The 18967-nt window shown below is 35.1% G+C and overlaps 1 protein-coding gene across 1 annotated transcript in view; it reads right to left on the bottom strand.

Annotated features, from left to right (window-relative positions):
- Positions 1-18967, bottom strand: part of LOC115455608 (neuroligin-4, Y-linked) — a 101060-nt gene that overhangs the window by 36296 nt on the left and 45797 nt on the right. Inside the window, exons 2-3 of the mRNA XM_030184234.2 lie at positions 18187-18734; positions 3047-3202 (exon numbers count right to left, since the gene is read on the bottom strand). Of these exons, the coding sequence (XP_030040094.1) occupies positions 3047-3202; positions 18187-18634 (604 nt within the window). The 5' untranslated portion in view covers positions 18635-18734. The remainder of the gene's footprint in view (positions 1-3046; positions 3203-18186; positions 18735-18967) is intronic.

Raw genomic sequence — 18967 nt, 5'->3', positions numbered from 1 at the left:
ACACAGCTTTTATCCAAGCCTCAACTATTTTGTAATTAGAACTTCAAATTCTCCAAAAGCTCCGACGGTATAAAGAAATGCCTCAGCCTGCCATGTCAACGTTTACGAATGGAAGGGCACTGTAAACATAGAACTATGCGACCCGCATTGTTGTTACACGCTCAAAGGATGCCTACATCAACTTTATTTTATAAGACTCCCAAATATTTATGAGCGGATTCGCTGTTTTGGAAGATATGGTTTATACGAAAATAGAAAGGATTGTTGATAAATGATAAAGTGAAGGGCGCGACTCAGTCATAACTGAGCTGGCTTCGACATTATTTTTGTCCTGACATGACACGATGTCTATACGCGCGTGGCTAAACTCATCTAAAGGGACTCTTGTGTGCGAGTAATCTTTGAAGTAAAATTTGCCTTATCAATATCATTTTGTACCTCAAGAAAAGCAACGGGAATTGCTAAGTCTTGGATTGCAATTACATTATTAATATGCACAAGTGACTAGTGAGCATAGCGAATGAAAATGTAACCACATTGTGTCTTCTCTGCATCAATCAAAGGCAAACTGGTAAGTATGCCTTTGCCAATAATTCCACAGACATTGTACATAAGGTTTTAAATAAATGTACTCGCTGCCTATTTTCTCATTTCTTCCTCAATTTGAGCCGTTCCAAAATCACCAATTCTACCATTTAGGTCATAATAAAAGTTAAGTTCTATTGTTTGATATTAACTCGTGTACTCGGCATAATATCGCCCTTAACACAATATTCCTTCAGTATTATTGCCTTAATATCCTGGGTAGTAAACGGGGTTCTAAACTGTTTTTATTTTCCAGTTGGGTTTTATAGAATTTTTCAGTATTTTTGATTGAAAATGTTTTTATGTTTTGGTATCAAAGGACAATTAATTTGTTTCTTTTGTTTCTTCTTTCTTTTCATATTTAGATCATTTTAATTTTATATTAATGAATATAAATAGCTGTACACTGGGGGGTTATGTATTTCATGTCAGATTAGGTAACAGTTATGAGCAAAATTTGCTTCAGCAAAATGTAACCTATGAAAACGACATAAAGACTTTCCAAACACTATCCCCATGTGTTCCTCAAAACCAAAAAAGTTATAACGTAATCGAAATAGGAAGCCTGCCTTTTATTTTTCTATTAAAATGTTTTAATCTCAGCTGAGAGGAACGTTCAAATAATATTTAATTACATCTTCGGTCCAAAGTAAATCTACTGCTACCTACTTATCCGAATCACGTTTCTGAGTATTGTTATTATTATAAAATTCATTACTGTCGGAATAACTACGAAGGTACATTAAACATTAAATTTATAAAACGATTTACTCAAAACTTTTCCTTTGATGTAGTTTCTTATGAAATATTTCAATTACTGTATTCAATTGCAATTAATTAAAACAGTATTTTACGAATTTCCAGGAGTATTATCATTGCTTCATTTCTATTATATTCACCATTCACTGCTTTTCCTTTGTATTAAATTATTCAATTAATACATAAATTATTTCGTAGAAACACACCAATGTTATTTTTTTCTACAGCATTAATGCACTTTTGTAAGGTTTCATTATTTTATAAGAGATCGAGGTTACACATATTTATCTAGAGCATTAATATGGCTGTATGTGAGATTCATTCTTTCAATGTAATTGGCATAATCAACAGAAATGATCATTCAGTTCTGTTGCACAAGACTTAGTTTTCTAAAACATCCCTACTTGTTAACCTATCAAAGACTTTAAACGGATTTGCATGAAATGTTGTACACAAACACCGCATTATCTTGAAGTAATATAACTTTTTATTCCTAAAAACTATACAATGGGACATATATCGGGTAAGGTCTTTGCAAGGCGAACGCAACACCTTAGAAATGTATATTGATCATCACGATTCTGGTCGAAATAATTTCTAGTTTTGTTAAGACGCGTAACCAGTGTACGTGTAATGGCAGTCTCGCTTGTCTAGCTGCAGTAACTTGCGGGATGCGATGATTCAGCCACCACCCTTAATCATAGGTTTTTTGTTACGCGTTTGCTCAAGCAGCTCCTAAATATATCAGCGTTGCGTTATACCGAAATAGGTTTACGTACGTTATGGTCTAACGTATCCTTGTGTCAGTTATGTTGTTTTTTTTATTATGTTACATTGTAATTTTTTTCGTAAGTTTTTATGTTTTTATTAACTATACGATGTCCCTTTATTTTTCCGTATAATAAAGTGTCCCGAAACTGTAAACGCTTTCAATGCTCTCAAACATTAGTAACATCTTTTAGATCTTACAAAATGCCTGTCATGTTCTTACGTAATAATTCCTCTTTCTCAGAGAAACCTAAATCCTTCCACATTGAACTGAAATGCATATTCCCTCAAACTAAAATCCATTTCTCACCGTTTGAAAATCTAAATCGCTAAGTTTTACTTATAACATTTGCAAAGCTCCCATTTATCTTTCTCGGTCTCAATTGAATTTGGATCAGGCACGGCGGCGATAAAGTATTTCAGTCACGAATCGGCTACAGTATGAACCAACTGTTATGCGTATGCGGTAATTTCATATATGAAAGAACTTGTGAATTTATTTAAAATGCCTCGTTGGAAAGACCCCGTAGTAGGCGTGAAGGTTTTTGTCAACATTTCTTTTTAACGTTAAATTCTTTTCTGGAGAGACAGTTGGTATTCACAGGTTTTATGGCATTTTATTTGCTGTAATTATAGAAATACAATAATCATTTAGATTAAAAGCCGTGGAATTATCAACATGAAATACGAAATACATTTATACTGTAACACAACGCTGAAGTAAATTGTTTGATCTTTGCTTGAAGGCATAAATTTCTGGAACTAAATCCCATTCTGAAATTTTTTTCGCTTATATAAAATACAACTTTGAAGACTTCTTTTTACCCTAAATAAAGATACACATACTGTCGGAGCCACTAGTAAAAGCTAGTAATTCTCAATTTACTAGTTATTTATTTACATTTCTAGAGCATAAATTTAGTTCTCCACTTACCCAAAATCCCAAGCCGGTAGTTAATAGTGACGACGACAAGCCCAGCGTGGGAGGCGAGGACCGTCCCATCGTAGGGGTTCCCGGAGCTCCACTCGTAGCTTTCGCCGTGCACGAAGACTAGCACGGGATAGCGAGCCACCGCGTCCCGTACACCTGCTGGAGTGGGGATAGCGTTAGTCCAAAGGCTATGTAGGTAATCTTACTAATATTATAGATATTCCCGGAGATTCACCGACCATCACTACTAGATGTCATATCAGGCGTATCACTGCTAATCCTGGCTAATAGGAGTTGTAGAGGTGGGTATGAAGCCGGTAAGATAAAAAAGTATAAAGTTTGTTAAGATATTTGGATATTTGGCTTACACTTGGAAAGGTCTTTGACGGGGCCAAAATTGCAAGCTAAATAAATGGTACTTTTTAATTAGGGGAATGAAAGCGCGTTGAAGGATGTAGATACAATTTCCACAGTTATCCAGTTCTCATGAATATACACTACAGTAACTGTATAGTACAGTAATTTACTTTATGAGTTAGGATAAAAAACTCACACTATGCCCCTACAGATTGTACTAAGTTATGCGACGTATGTTTAAAGGAAACTTTCATTTTCCAATCTGGGTCTGTATTATTGGCAAAAGTGTGTACAAACAAAATAACTTCTTTAATGAATTATCACCAAAAACTTAAGGCACTACGAGCCAATTTGTCACTTTACAATCTGTAGTAACATCACAAATAAATAAACTGAAAGTAGCAATACAAACTTCACTTGTACGACGCAGCGGCGCCATCTATGAAATCTAACAAAACTCGTCAATAAATCATGGCGAAATTTCACAAACAAATATATTTCGATTCTATTCAACAGAGCGTTCGAAGTGGAGAAACTTTTACAATAATATCAACACCTATTCAAATTCAGCTTTGAAAACAAAAAAGAATACCCGTCTATCGAAGGGGTACAGCTGAGGCGATAACCCTCCCCGGGACTCCGCCCGCACCCCTTCCCGCGTCTTATCTCAGCCATGATGGATCGCAAAGAAAAGGATAAATCAAGGTTTTTTTGGGATTCGCGATTGGTTCAAGACGCTGGATATAGCGGGAAATATGGCGCATGGTTGTTTGTTTGTGGATTCGCTGTTGGTCTATCCATAAGAGTATAAGAGTATTTATTGGATACGGTAACACCCTGAGTTCAATCTGCAACAAATATGTTTTTGTTCTTCGCTATATAAAAATTTGTTATCTAGGTTAGCCTCGTATTTGCCTGTAGATATACCCACCACATCATTTATATTCTACAAAAAATCCATACTTTGAATACCACATGGTTTCCAATTTCTAACCATTACTATTCAAACTTTACCAGTATCAAAAATATATTACAACATAATATAGTTATATATTATGTTGTATATACCCGTCTATAGTGTTTACATAAAATCTTATTTCGCATTACACCGTGAATAAATATCGTAAATTTCACTACACAAACAAATTCCGAGACGAAATATTTGTTTACACCACAAGTTTCATAAGCAGTGTCCGGCGACATCCGGCTATCTCATTGGAAATCTGGTTAATGACGTCGCTGAAAGAGATAGATGTATGTTTATGAGCCCTTACTTCGAGTTATGACGCTAGCCGTGTTAGGAGTATTTAATTTGAAGATAGAACAGAGATTGTGATATAAAGACCGCTTTGTTCATAAACGGTTAACAGCGTTTTCACTTGATTCCGTCACCACACTCGCCACTGCAACTCCTATATGCCAAGATCGACAATAAGTATATTAATGATACATAGCACTAAAATTCAGCGCTTCCTCTAGTAACCCTGTCCAAATAGATATGGAGCAGTTAGAAATGTTAGTGGCGATTTTAAGTATGCTTTATATTTGTTTGTCCAAAAGAATGAGGGAAACAGTTATCTCATGAAAAGTCAACGTCGCAACTTTGCAGTTATATTTACAAGGCTCAATATTCGCTTCTGTCAACCCTCATTCTACAAGAAAGATAGTTCACATCAATTGTCAGCGAGATGGTATCGCTCCAAATGGGTCAGCCTATTCGTGCTACAAACGAAATTAGCTACAACGCACTTCAGCATTAAAATAGACGTCAACCCGATCCGCCATATCTCGTCCTTCAAGCCAACTGCAACTCCTCCATTCGTCGCAACGTCAATCACACACATCGGGAGCCTGGTTTAAACACGCCTACAAAATTACTAAACGGATTGACAGAGTAATGGATTGTTTGCGCAAGAAATCACTGCTGTATTGTGGACATATTTTCCGCAGTAAGAAATATCACAGGAACTAGCGCAGTGTAATACCACGCAGTGCTTTGTAAAGGATTCATATAACCCAATTCCTACCGGTTTCCATTTCGTAGTTTATATATAACCTATAAGCCTAATCCCTCTCAGTAGTAGAGGAGGCCCGTGCTCAGTAGTGAGACAGTATATAATACAAGGCTGATATTAAACACACACACAACATCACGCATTTTATCCCCGAAGGGGTATGCAGAGGCGCAACCATGGCACCCACTTTTCGCCAAGTATGTTCCGTCCCATGATGTGATAGGGGGCGAGCCTATCGCCATATCGGGCACAAATTCCAGACTCCGGGCTGATACTGAGCAGAAAAACCCAAATATCACTTTGCCCGACCCGGGATTCGAACCCAGGACCTCAGAGCGCTGCCGTACCGCGCATGCAGTACAACTACGCCACCGAGGCATTCATGGCTATTATTATTATTATATAACCTATAAATCAATAGAATGGTGCGCAGACCGCATTTATGCATATTTGTGGTATCTACCGTGGTGTCGGGTTCTCTTTCTGAAAATTTCACTCTTCCCCACTGGTGCTTTGTAATTCATTTGGGAGCGTTCTACTGTCTACGGGTACTCTTTTCACTTACCATCAGTCAATTATCTTGCTCGAAGTGTTATATAAAAATTATGTTCCTTTGTCGTCTGTTATTTGGGCAGTTCTAGTCGTACTATTCTTGAAAAAATACTTGAACTAACAGCTAAAGTACACGCCATGTAAGAATAAATTGCAATCCTTGTAACTAAGTGTAATACAGTCCTTGTAATAGTTTTATGATTGATTGTTTTATAGGCACTGATATAATATGGACGACATTGATCACGAATCAAATTGAGGCTGACTAATTCCTTTCTTACTTCTTTTTTTAAAAAGATAATCCATATGAATATTAAAAAGGCGAAAGTAACTTTGTCTATCTGCCTATTACGCTTTTACGGCTAAACTATTGAATTTATTTTAAGAAAGTATAAAGTAAGATCATAAGAATGTATATTGACTGCTTTTTATCGTGGAAAAACACATCGTATGACTTTTATACCGTTTTTTAGCAAAAGCTAGTGGAATATGAATATGTAGTCTAATGTGATTCATAGGCTATCTAATTAAATATAATATTGTAATAATAAAAGTCAGACTCTCGGATTTCTTAATATTGGGGAAAACAAAATAGTAACTACAAGGTTACATGTCATACACGAGACAACAGATGACCAATTCACTCTCCATCCCATGGTGTAATGAGCCGAATATATCAAAGTATTATCTTTTTCTTCCAATAAATCTGGACATTGGATGTCACTGATTCATTACTTCTGTTATTTTCGATAGTGAATAATAGATATTTGGAAAAATAGAACACTCTTGCAGAAGGAAGGGTCCAATTTATCAAAAGGTAATCCGATGCAAAAAAAATTGCCTTAGTTAATAAACATGTCGCCAATTGTACAGAAAACAAAACTAGGACAAACGTAAATAAACCTAAAAGGGAAGTCTGTAGGAATGGGATTGCTTGGACGTAACTGCACTCTTGTTTACTACAATTCCATGATATCTCGTTTTTTTTTTATTAAATAAATTATGATGGAATGAAGATGAGGATGTTTCTAGACCACGTGTAAACTGCTTAATAGTTAGTGATGAATTTGACACATAGAAATACTGTATTCTGCATTATATACGAATAGCCATTTTGATTCCAGCAAAAAACTTTTTGACATAGAGTAACAAAGGCTACTTTCAAGTTTAAATTTTGATAACTGGAAAATCATTGTGAAGTACAATTCTGCTCTGTATTCACATAAATATGAATATTTCCCAAACCACCACAGAAATGGCAATCAAACTCTCCGAAGTAGAAACTCAGCATCCTTTACTTTCACAAAGGAATATATTGTAAAGAGAAATCGCTTCTGCATTGCGACTTTATTGCTCTGCAACGACATCGTGAAGAATTCACATTTAAGTTATATGTACGTTTATGAATATAATTATTATCATATTCAAATCCGTATTTTTGAAGTAAAGGCAGTAGCACAACTAACAGTTTAATTAGTTTGTTACAAACAAATGTAATGGAAGGAAGGTTGATGAAAATATGAAGGAAAAGGGAGTGAATGATCAAAACGAATGAAAGAGGAAGACATATTACTCAGATTCAAAATAAATTGCGACCAGAGAGTAGAATAATTTGCGATGGAAGCCTAATCGCCATTTAAGACGCACATTTTAAATCAGGTACTTTACACAATTATACGATAAAGGCATGAAGCCGACATATCCATGAATTTTTCAGTCACACTCTACCATTAAACCAAGAAGGCGATTACGTAAAAAATTCTACAATACATTCAAGCCCAGATTTATTGTATCCAGATTTATTTCTGTCTAAAAAGGATCCTTCATTTTATTTCTCCTCGCACTTCAGAGTTTTCTAGATTTGTCGTGATCACAGGCACAGTGCCCTGGGGAATCGAGTCTTCAGATTGGGAGATACATCGATGAGTGAAGAAATATTTATTTTGCGACACAGATAACGCTTTGTTGTACAAACTTTTTCTATGGATTATATTTGGGATATATTTTTATATTATTGCCAATATATTTTAGTATCTAGAAACGTAAATGGATCATAAAGATATACCTACTTTTTATTGTTCTTCAATAAATTATGTGAAAGTAAGAAGCCTTGTTATTGGAATATTATCTGTGAACTGTCTACAGCAGAAATATTTTTTATTGTTGCGGACAGTTAAATGTCTAACAATAATTGTGCGATGATATACTGTTTATGGTAATCGTTCACGTTTATCAAAGTACCTTTTCTTAGATATTGTAAAATGTCCTCACATACTATCCGTAATATATGAAATCTGTCTTTAATTAGTTTTCTTTAATAGCGACTTTGACGCCTCTCCTGGACAAATTTTAAGCTGGTCATAACTGAGCAACTAAGTATAGCTGCTGTATCATGATACTGCTCGGTGCAGTCCAAAGTGAAAAAAATACTAAATTATGAGTGAGAAAGTATTGGTGTTTTTATATTATATATTTACAAACACCAATATCCTTGCCATTGTTTTGTCTCGCAATTATTGTAAACATTTCCTACATTTAGGAGCTTGTAATAAAAGTAAAGTTCAATTGTTTGACATCAGCCAAATCGTGTTCTTAGCGGGTAATGCCGCTCTAAACATGGCAGTATCAAGGGTATTACAGCTGTAATATCCTGGATAAGTGTAAGCGATTTGGGTATTTACATTTCAGACATTTTTACAGCTTCCAGTTTAATTAGCGTTTTAAATGTTTTTAAGGGCTGTGAAATTTAAAAGGTTGTTTGAATTATTTTGTTTACTAAACTGAAGAATAATAAGCATAATATACCTAGCAACCCTATAAATATAAATACTATCGTTTAGTTTCTGAACATAATCGTTTTCAATTCTAAACCTTCGAAAACTCGAAGACGTAGACTCAAAATCCATCTTGTGTGAAATTGTGTATTAAAATCTATTAAAATGGATTGTAATAAAGATTAGCTTTAGACCGTCAAGATTTATGTCGGCTCACTATGTTTACTGAGCTGAAAATGGAGTGCAGATGTAGATAAAAATGTGTTGGTCACCCCTTCAAGTTCTTTGTATGGTGCGCGGTTGGCATTCATTCGACGTGAGCCGGGACAATCAATTATTGGTTACTTTGTACTCGACCAAGCTTGAATGGAGAAGAATGTCGTATTTTCTATGTTATTTACAGCGTGTCGTGTTTGTGGCTTTCTTATTTCAGTACTAATGTTCCGTTCAAAAGTCGAAATCTACTATGTCGACCTTATACAAAGTTACCAACATTAAATATCTAACAACTAAAAATTAATGCGTTTAGTCTTCATTTGTGCGAATTTTTGTGAAGTAACCCACAGCTACGAACTACCCACTGACAATGTTATAAAAGAAAAAAGATTGTAAACTTTGTTGTTGTCTGTGTGTCTTTTTTCTCTGTTTTTATTTGTATTTGATTTAGGTTAGCTATTTTTTATTTTATACTTCTAGTTTGTATACCGAATGGACATCCGTGCGACACTTGGGCTTCTCGTTGAAAACCAGCGCTGCAACTGTATTGCAGCAGCATATAGCTCAATGTGCTCATTGGGCTGCTGCCCATTGTTGGCACATTACTATATTTTTGTCCTAAAAAAAACTTTATGTTCTAACTGCATTTTATGCCAATAATAAAACTTTGTTCTTTATTTCTTTTCAAAAGAACTTTGGTGAAAAAATCATCGATAACTGATTTTATAGTTAGAGGTAATTTTTTCATCAGATGATTCGTTATTTCTTACCCAGTTAAAAAACCAACTGAAAGAAACTCATAAAGATAAAATACAAAACGCCATAGGCAGCAAGACCGCTGTACCATGTATTGATTTACGACATCATCCATCATGACCGATGACGTATCGGTAAGATTCGTTTTCCATAACCAGCTAATTCCTACGTCGTGTATGCAGATATGATTTCTGCCACTTTCGAAATTTTATATGTTTGAAGGCATTAGAGTGCCTTACATTACGTATCAGGATTCTAAAAGCGGTAAGTTTACAGCGGTTTTTAGTTTTTGATGCAACTATACTCACACATTAAACTCTTTATCTTATTAATGTGAGAAATGCTCTTACATCATATTTAAAAGGGTGAATTTGACTACTCACACCGGTATAATTTACAAGCGTGTCAAGTAAATAAGTTCTAATTTATTGGTTAGCAAGGTGTAAATATGTAACTGTACTTGAATGAATTCCATTGTAGAATGCGCGAATTATTACGGCATTTATAATAATATCAGCCCTGTATTATATACTGTCGAACTGCTGGGCGCGGGCCTCCTCTCCTACTGAGAGGGATTAGGCCTTAGTCCACCACGCTGGCGTAGTGCAGGTTGGTAGACTTCACACCCTCAAAATTCCTATAGAGAATTTCTCAGGTATGCAGGTTTCCTCATGAAATTTTAGTTCACCTTTAAAGCAAGCGATAATTTACAAAGAATACACACATAACTTTAGAAAAGTCAGACATATGTTCACTTGAGATTTGAACCTGCGGACATTCGTCGACAGTCCTTTCTACACCCACTAGGCTATTTTAATTAACGGCATTTGTTCCACCAGAATATACACGAGAACAATAAATGAAAATCTGTCTACCATTAGCATATCCAATATTAAAAACCTAAACAGCATCACAATTCTTGATTGTTCAACCGTCGCAAATCCAAATCAGGAATTCTGACGGCATCCGAAAGTCCGGCGCGGTCCGAATGGCCGGCGTTTGCTGTAACAATATCAACATTTCTACAGCGGCACGGGTTATGCGAAAACTGGAATTGTGCAAATTTCGCCGGAACAATGATTGGATAATGAATTGCGTTGTTGGAGTTGTGATCGTGCTCCTTGTATTGATTAGAGATGATATTTCTGAAAGAGGATTATTGGGATTATTATGCGTTACGGTAAGAATTAGTTTTCTGGTTAGATTATTTGTTCTACAATTATAAATGCGGAGTGTTTGTGAGTATGGATGTATGTTTGTTCCTCTTTCACGAAGAAACTACAGAACGGATTTGGATGAATGTTTTCAGAAATATTATATACATCAGAATAACACATAGACTAAAATTTATAATGATTTTGTGTAATTTAGTCATAATATAACGATACATATCAAGTAAGTCGGAAAAAAAATTATCCCGGTAAACTCCTTCACGCAGGCGGAGCCGCGAGCAAATGCTAGTAGTATATATTTATACTACTAATATAAAATGCATTATTATTCCTATTTTAAATTTGTACTTTCACCTTTGATGTACAGTAAAGTGTAAATAAATATTATAACATTAAAAATATCTTGTTTATCAATTTATCGATTTATCGATTTTAAACTCCTTTTAAATAAACTCAACATTAATCGATATATTTCCACAAGAGGTTCAAGGTACCAGTGTTGGACACGTTCGTGAACAAATTGAACACGACAAGCGTGCGTGTTGCGTGTCGCGTGAGAACCCGCATACTACTTATAGCCGTATTAAATATATTATTCATGAGTATCAAAGACTTGGTAACCTATAGGGTAGCGATAATTTGCGGGGGTGGAAGTGAGAAGACAGAAATATCGGGTTCTCTTCCGGAGCACGCACTTCTAATTTTAGAATTATCTGTTGCCGATCATAGTTCTTTATGATAAAGATTTTCATTAAAAATTTATATAATATAGTGAACATCTATTTAAAGGCAATGTGATGAACGAGAGATATACCTTATTTATATAGTAGGTATGTACTCAACAATGCAAATTGTAATGGGAAGTGTTGCTTCTGCTACTATAGGTAGGTGTAGTTCCTACCTTTAGTGCCTTGTTAATTATATAAAATCTGAATCAATCTAATTTTATAAATTAGCATTAAAATGAATAACACTAAAGTTCATTGTCCTTATTCTTGAAAAACTTTCTACATCGAGGAACACAAAACGACGGAATCTAAATAACGCATTACGGATTTATTAAAAAACGTTTTTCATTTCATATATTGGCCTTGATATTAAAGTCGAATATTCACACAAGGGAACCCATATGAGACGGTAACAGACGATTTTGGTAAAACCCCGCAGGCCGTCATTTACTGTTATTAAAAGACTAGAAGACTATTTCGGAAGGGTACCATAACCACGCCCTTCTATATACAATGGCGCAAGTTATGAGCGATTGGTATGAGTAAGATATTCAAATTTATAGATTTTGATTTGGAACTAAGTAATAACTATAGTAATAATTATAGTAGCAATGTTTGCATCAAAAGCTTTGATATTTAATCTTACTGTCGATGCTCAGGTAGGAATCGCCTATTGAAGTCGGTCGTTGATCATTGAAATGCATTTTTATTTAGAAAATATCAGGGCAATGCCACGAGCTACTGCGCAAATACTCTACACACTTCTAATCTTTAATGTAAATAAAAGTGACTCTCTCACCATTCAATCAATTTAGGCCAGCGTGGTGGACTAAGGCCTACTCCCTCACCGTAGCAGAGAAGACCCGTGCCTAGTGGTGGACTGTATACAACTGTATACAATACAGGGCTGATATTATTATTATTTATTATAAACTAGCTTCCGCTCGCAGCTTTGCCCGCGTGGATTTCGGACTTCAAAAATGGAGGGGGTGCTCAATTTGTCGGTATGTTTTTTTAATGTATGGTGGTATGCAAGTGGTCCGATGGTCCGGTCAGGGTCTGATGATGGGATCCTGGTGAAATCGAAGGAATCTTATAGCATGATTCAGTATTCACACGTAATGGCTTATTATTAGTGTATTTCATGTATAACTTTGGTGTTTCTATATCGATTTCTATGATTCTTTTTTATGAAATATTTTATAATGTTAAATTTTTAATTAGGGATTACTGAGAGTGTTATAAACGTAAGAGAAGACAAATATAATAAGAATGCTTCGAACTGCTAAGCTATCGGGAGTTACACGTGTTATTGTGAGTCAACCATAAAAGATAGACATATGCTGTCGTGGGATATATTTTACATAATTTTATGGAGAACATTTCCGTCATACATGATTTCTGCGTAGCTGTAACCATTAAGGTTGCACACGCGACGGAAGATTAAAAATGGAGTAACTTCGCCCGTTTTCCCAACATTTCCCTTCACTGCTCTGCTCCTATTAATTGTAGCGTGATGAAAAGTATACTATAACCAGCACAGGAGTATGACAAATAATTGTACCAAGTTTCGTTAAAATCCGTCGAGTAGTTTTTGTTTCTATAACGGTTATACAGACAGACAGACAGACAGACAGACAGACAAAAATTTTACTAATTGCATTTTTGGCATCAGTATCGGATCCCTAATCACCCCCTGATAGTTATTTTGGAAATATATTTCATGTACAGAATTGACCTCTCTACAGATTTATTATAAGTATAGAATAGATGTCAATTTATGGTCAGGATTCATTCCATTCATATTGGTGGAATGGTGTTCCTAGAATTCTTCTTTTTTGTAGTGTACGTATACTGCCTTTAATAATATTTCCCTCAATCCCATGTCGGCGTATTAAATCTCGAAAAGACAGTTCTGCTCATACATCGTTACAGATAAACCAATAAATACATGCCACAGTCACACGTGGCTACTTTGTCTGCCTGTCTACAATACAATTTTTATGTCACATTTATTTCCGAGCGACTTTTGGCCACACGGAGCTGGAAAGAATATTTGATGTTCCAATATTTGTCTTGATGTGGTAATCAAATCATGTTGCATTCATACATTGTCGCTTACTGCGACTTGCGATGGGACATGTGACTTAACGTTCTCTCAAGGGTATTTTGTGGCATAGACATACTTTTTAGAAATATATACATTTGTATATCCAATCACACCTTTGTGGATAAAATGTATGATTGTATATAAAGCCTTGGAAGAAATATTTTTTTCCACTATTTCCCGCGCACAGAAATAATCTTTTCAATCAGAGCGTCATCAGCATTTTATCAAATGTAGTCGCAATGCTGACTTCTAAATCGGGTCAATGTAATAACCGTCGTGCAACATGTAAAGCGATGCAGAATTATACTGCAGTGAAAGAGTACAATCACATTATATAAACGTTTTTAGTAGCGAAAATATATTTCGAGTATAAATTTTAATTTCAGGTAACTCGGGAGAATCAATTATTAAGTGTTTCAAAATAAAACTATTTATGGATTTTGTCGCAGAAAACTGCGATATTATTATAAAAAAAATGTATAATTGTGAAATGTAGGTAGACCAACACTCAGCCCGCTCCATCACCATGAAGGCAGTCTTCGAAACGTCGTGACAAAATAATAATATAGATACCCGCGATCATCTTCGTGATAAAATCCGTAAATAGTTTTATTTCAATGTCTGATCTTCACGTAAATATATTATGAAAACATTAAGGGTTTACTTTTCAACCAGCTGATGAAAATGATTACATGACTGAGTATAAAAGTGAAATATTTTAATTGCAATTGTTAATTTTCCTTTGGGTTTTGTCCTTTGAATAATTTTACTATAGAAAGACTAGCTCATTTTAATTATTTTTTTCTTTTTTTTTATTGTTGTGAATGACGAGACGAGCTTGCCGTTCGCCTGATGGTAAGCCATACGACCGCCTATAAACAGTAGAAACATCATCCAACACTTTTAAATACAAACTATTGTTTGGTATTCCACTGCGCTAAACATCCTGAGACATGAGTTGTTGAGCCTCATTATGTCCAGTAGTTACACTGGATACAATATCCTGCAAACCGGAACACAACAATGACTACACACTGATGCTTGGCGGCACAAATAGCCATTACCATGGTACCAACTCGGGCCTCTTACATATGAGAGGCCAACCACTAGTAAATTAGAGTTTACAAAAAATATTATAAATTTACAAGCATTAAAGTTTACTTTGGTTTGAACTATCCACATAAATAAAAATGGAGACTGGTATCGTCTACCATTACACCGTCTGTTTGCATTCATATTATAAAGAAAAACATTGCCTGCCGGATCCGTACAGCATGAATATTTGCTCTGTGTTTTCTCTTCCTATTTATACTGCCATTTGCTAGCTCGTATGTCTTAATAAATAAAAAGTAGTATGGTAATTTGTTCGCTCATCACGTACTGCTGGATGGATATCAATGTAGATTTTACTGTTACACACAGAAACATACATACGTCTAAAGTAAGTAGCAGTTTGCAAGTTTTGTATTGCGTATTTAGTGTAATTATCATCATTAGTCATATGAAGTCTGTTGAACAATAGCCCCTTCTAAAGGTTTCTAGACAGATCTGTTAAAAGCGGCCTGCATTTAGTGTGTTTCTGCGCCTGCACAATCGCAGTAATTGTTCTTACTATAATTCCATTACTATTATTATCCTTAAGAGGCTTTTAACCAATGAGGGAGGTGTTGTATAAAAGAAACCTAACAGAACTAACCATTAATATGTTTAACTAACAAATTAAAACATACATTAGTAATAAGATAATTCAGGCATAATGTAAGAAATAATAGGTTTTTTTTATTTTATTTATTACATATTTTTATCCTTAAGAAAGTTGACATCTAATAACTCATTGGTTACTCAATCACTCAAACAAGGTTGATATTATTAGACGCGTAGACGACTCGATATAATTTCACTTCGCTAACTCCTATGCTTTGTATCCCAAGCCTCGGGTGAAAGTATTACGTATGCATAGGAAGGTACACACGACGAGCGACAAAAGCTACCCAAAAACCTTGCGTCGACGTGGAAAAACGTGGTGGATTTCCACGTTATATGAGGGATTGCGGAACCAGGTATGTAATACTCCGTAGATCGTACTCTATTGCAAGGTTTTTGCCGTGTTTAACATGAAGCTTTTTTATTTCATGTGTTGTGATTTTGAGTTGGATATGCCACAGAAGTAGCTTTTAAAAAGTACATTTTTGTGAGGTACTTTTGGCTGGGTTCGGGATATATTTTTTAAATTTATTTTACACTTAAAACACTTGATAGTAAGTGGTAACTATTGAGTAACGAGATTGAAGGCATAAATTATAAAACCATGAAATATTTGATACATTAATGTTGGTTAAGAATTGAAACACTAATAAATTGGAGTGCTAACTAACGATATTTGTATTCGCAGTTAACGACCGTGAAGGAATAGATATTTTTTTTTTTTTATTACTAAATAGATTTTTTTATTCCGAGAAAGTAAAGTCCTGCACCTTGTGTTAGCGGAGTGGAGTGAATAACGAATGTCGTCTGACCATAGGTGGTAACTCCTCGTCAATCGACACAATTATGCCGGCCTGTTTGAACCCGACATACAACAAAAGCGGGCCCGCATATTTTATCTTAGCTACTTCAGAACATTTTAGTATAGTAGAATATAAAATACCTTTATCAGTTTACTAAGAAATGTGATAGCGTTCATAAAAGCTATTAAAATAATATTTTAAATTACTAAGAAAAATCCTATACCGATTTATAACCTTTTTGTAATAGCACTTATTGTAAAGTAACAAAGTACATTATCGGATAAAAGATAAAATAAGTTTGTCTAATATTTTAAAAGGTAATAAAAACTGATCAGATAATGTAAAACGAAATTAACTTTATCAAAAATCTGGTAAAAAGCAGAGCGTTTTAATATTATATTCCTGGCAGAATGAAATATTATTCTTGAAAGTTTCGCAGATACTAGAAAATATAACTGACTTGTATTGTGTAACGATATCGACTATCGTATTTGCTTTTTTCGGTACTTGAATTCCTCCTAGCCGAATTTCAGCTACGGCGACCAATCTCAACGGAAATCAACCAGGTACGCAGAATATATTATATTGCACAAGTCTGTGCGCAATAAACAGGTGCACTCTCTGTTCCTTCACTCTCATAATCCGGTGAGACGGCGATCGGATATGGAGAGAGATCAGGCGCATGACCAACGGCTTTACGTGCTTTCCGAGGCACCGCAGTTCACACCGTCAACTTCCTGACTCCGAGCCGTGACTGAATAATTTTTAAGATGGAAAAATGCAGTCACAAAAATTTTGGCCCGACTCGAGGTTCGAACCCGAGGTTAGCGCCGTAGTTGTACTCGTTCCATCTACGCATTATAACTACACCAACGAGGCAGGCATTCATCACTTGATAGAGATCACAGTACTTGACATAAACGAAATCTGGCTTATTCAATTATTTTGAAGAAAGTGTTTATGGGTATACACGATTTTAAATACTAGACCAATAAATGTTTGTCTCTTTCATAGCATTCTACGATGCATGGACCTAATCTTTCAAAATGTATGGACGTTACTCGAACATAATATAAGTATCATTCCATTTAATTCCATGAAAACCACTCCAGAGTTTTAAGTCCAAATATTTTGTTAAACCTCAATTTAGTTAGTGCTCTATTCAAAAAAGTATTTTCAACGAAATTTGAATGTTTTTGCCGGATACCATTAAGGTTCAATATTTAGGATAGTTTTTAGAACTATTTCTCATATTTTTATCGCAAATGGGGCGAATAATTGAATAAACTATTAGTACGTGATGCTTAGTGTCCTTTACTATATTACCAAATAGAAATCAAGTCACGTTATCATTTTATGTCACAGTAGCCCTCCACTACTAGTCAAGCTGTCTCCTTATATCTTTATAATAACCCAAGTTGATTAAAAAAATTGATAGGTAGTTATTATTATTTATTTATTTTTTATAAGATGTAAAAGGTATAATTCAATTTCTTACAAGGCATCCGGGTTTAAATTTTTATTACCCTTACTCGATAATGCCATTTCGCTAGGAATCCCTTGGCTGCCTCTTACGACACCCGTGGGATCAGTAAAGGAGGCGGTTTATTTTTAGACAGATTTTTAGTAATATGGTAACTTGTTCGATATAAATTTATCTTTATATTTATAATACAATATTTATTATCATTTATTGTATCATTTGTATGGATTTTTGGAGTATAACCAACACCTTACCAATCAACTGGATGCTAATGGATTGAAACATTGTCAACTAATAATTAGACGATATTGATTCTAATTCCCGTAATGATAAGGGTTGATGACAATTGAATATTTGCAGGATAGTAGAAAAGTATAAAATTTTAATTCAAGATGAACAACATTATAAGGAAACTAAGCTTGAATAAAAGATGACGAATTAGTATTGTATAAAAAGATAAATGTAAAATTTACCTTGAGCAGGCGCGTATATGTTCAAATACAAGCAGTCTTCTGACTGATTCGTGAGGAACGGCAGTATCCTCTTGAGGTATTCCAATCTCCCCCTTGATATCCTCTTTAGTACAGCAGTCTCATTCCTTATATCAGGCAGGACTTGAGGGCACACTGGACTGAACTCCTCAGCAATTTTCACTCCGGACCATTGAGCACCAGACACAGGAGGCATGAATCTTAAAGATCCTACTGGAGGTGATGCATAAGGGACTCCCCGAAAGACCTCCACTGGCTCAAGGTACCTTGACTCTGGCGTCACTATGAACCCTCTGATATCTCCGTACTTGGTTCTAACTACTCTAGAGCTGATGAAGGTTTGCGTTTTCTCGTCCATAGGTGTTTCTCCGCTGACGACCTTTGATGTTAAGGCGGGTAGCGTGATGAAATAAACGACCAGAATTAGCATCTTTTCGCCTCCGCCGCCACCGCGCCAAGAAATCCTCGTTTGCTATAATACGACCATTTTTGGACGTCACTTGTCTGGTTGGTACCATTTACTGGTTTATCTGTAACAATAATTAACAATTAATTAATATGTAAATTGGTCGCTTGTTCGTTGAAACTTTGTTTGGAGTAACTGGCGTTAGCTTTTCATTGAAAAGTTTGGAGGAATTTTCATAATTACGATGTTAAAATTCGTTTCGATTTCAAGGCATTTTGTACTTGTTAGCGTACTTAGTAAAATATAAGCTGTCGATAAATAAATAAGAGAACAATATAACATTATTTAGTAATTTAA

Source organism: Manduca sexta, chromosome 28 (genome assembly GCF_014839805.1).
Source record: "Manduca sexta isolate Smith_Timp_Sample1 chromosome 28, JHU_Msex_v1.0, whole genome shotgun sequence".
Classification (NCBI taxonomy): Eukaryota; Metazoa; Arthropoda; class Insecta; order Lepidoptera; family Sphingidae; genus Manduca; species Manduca sexta.
This window is presented reverse-complemented; position numbering and strand designations above follow the sequence as displayed.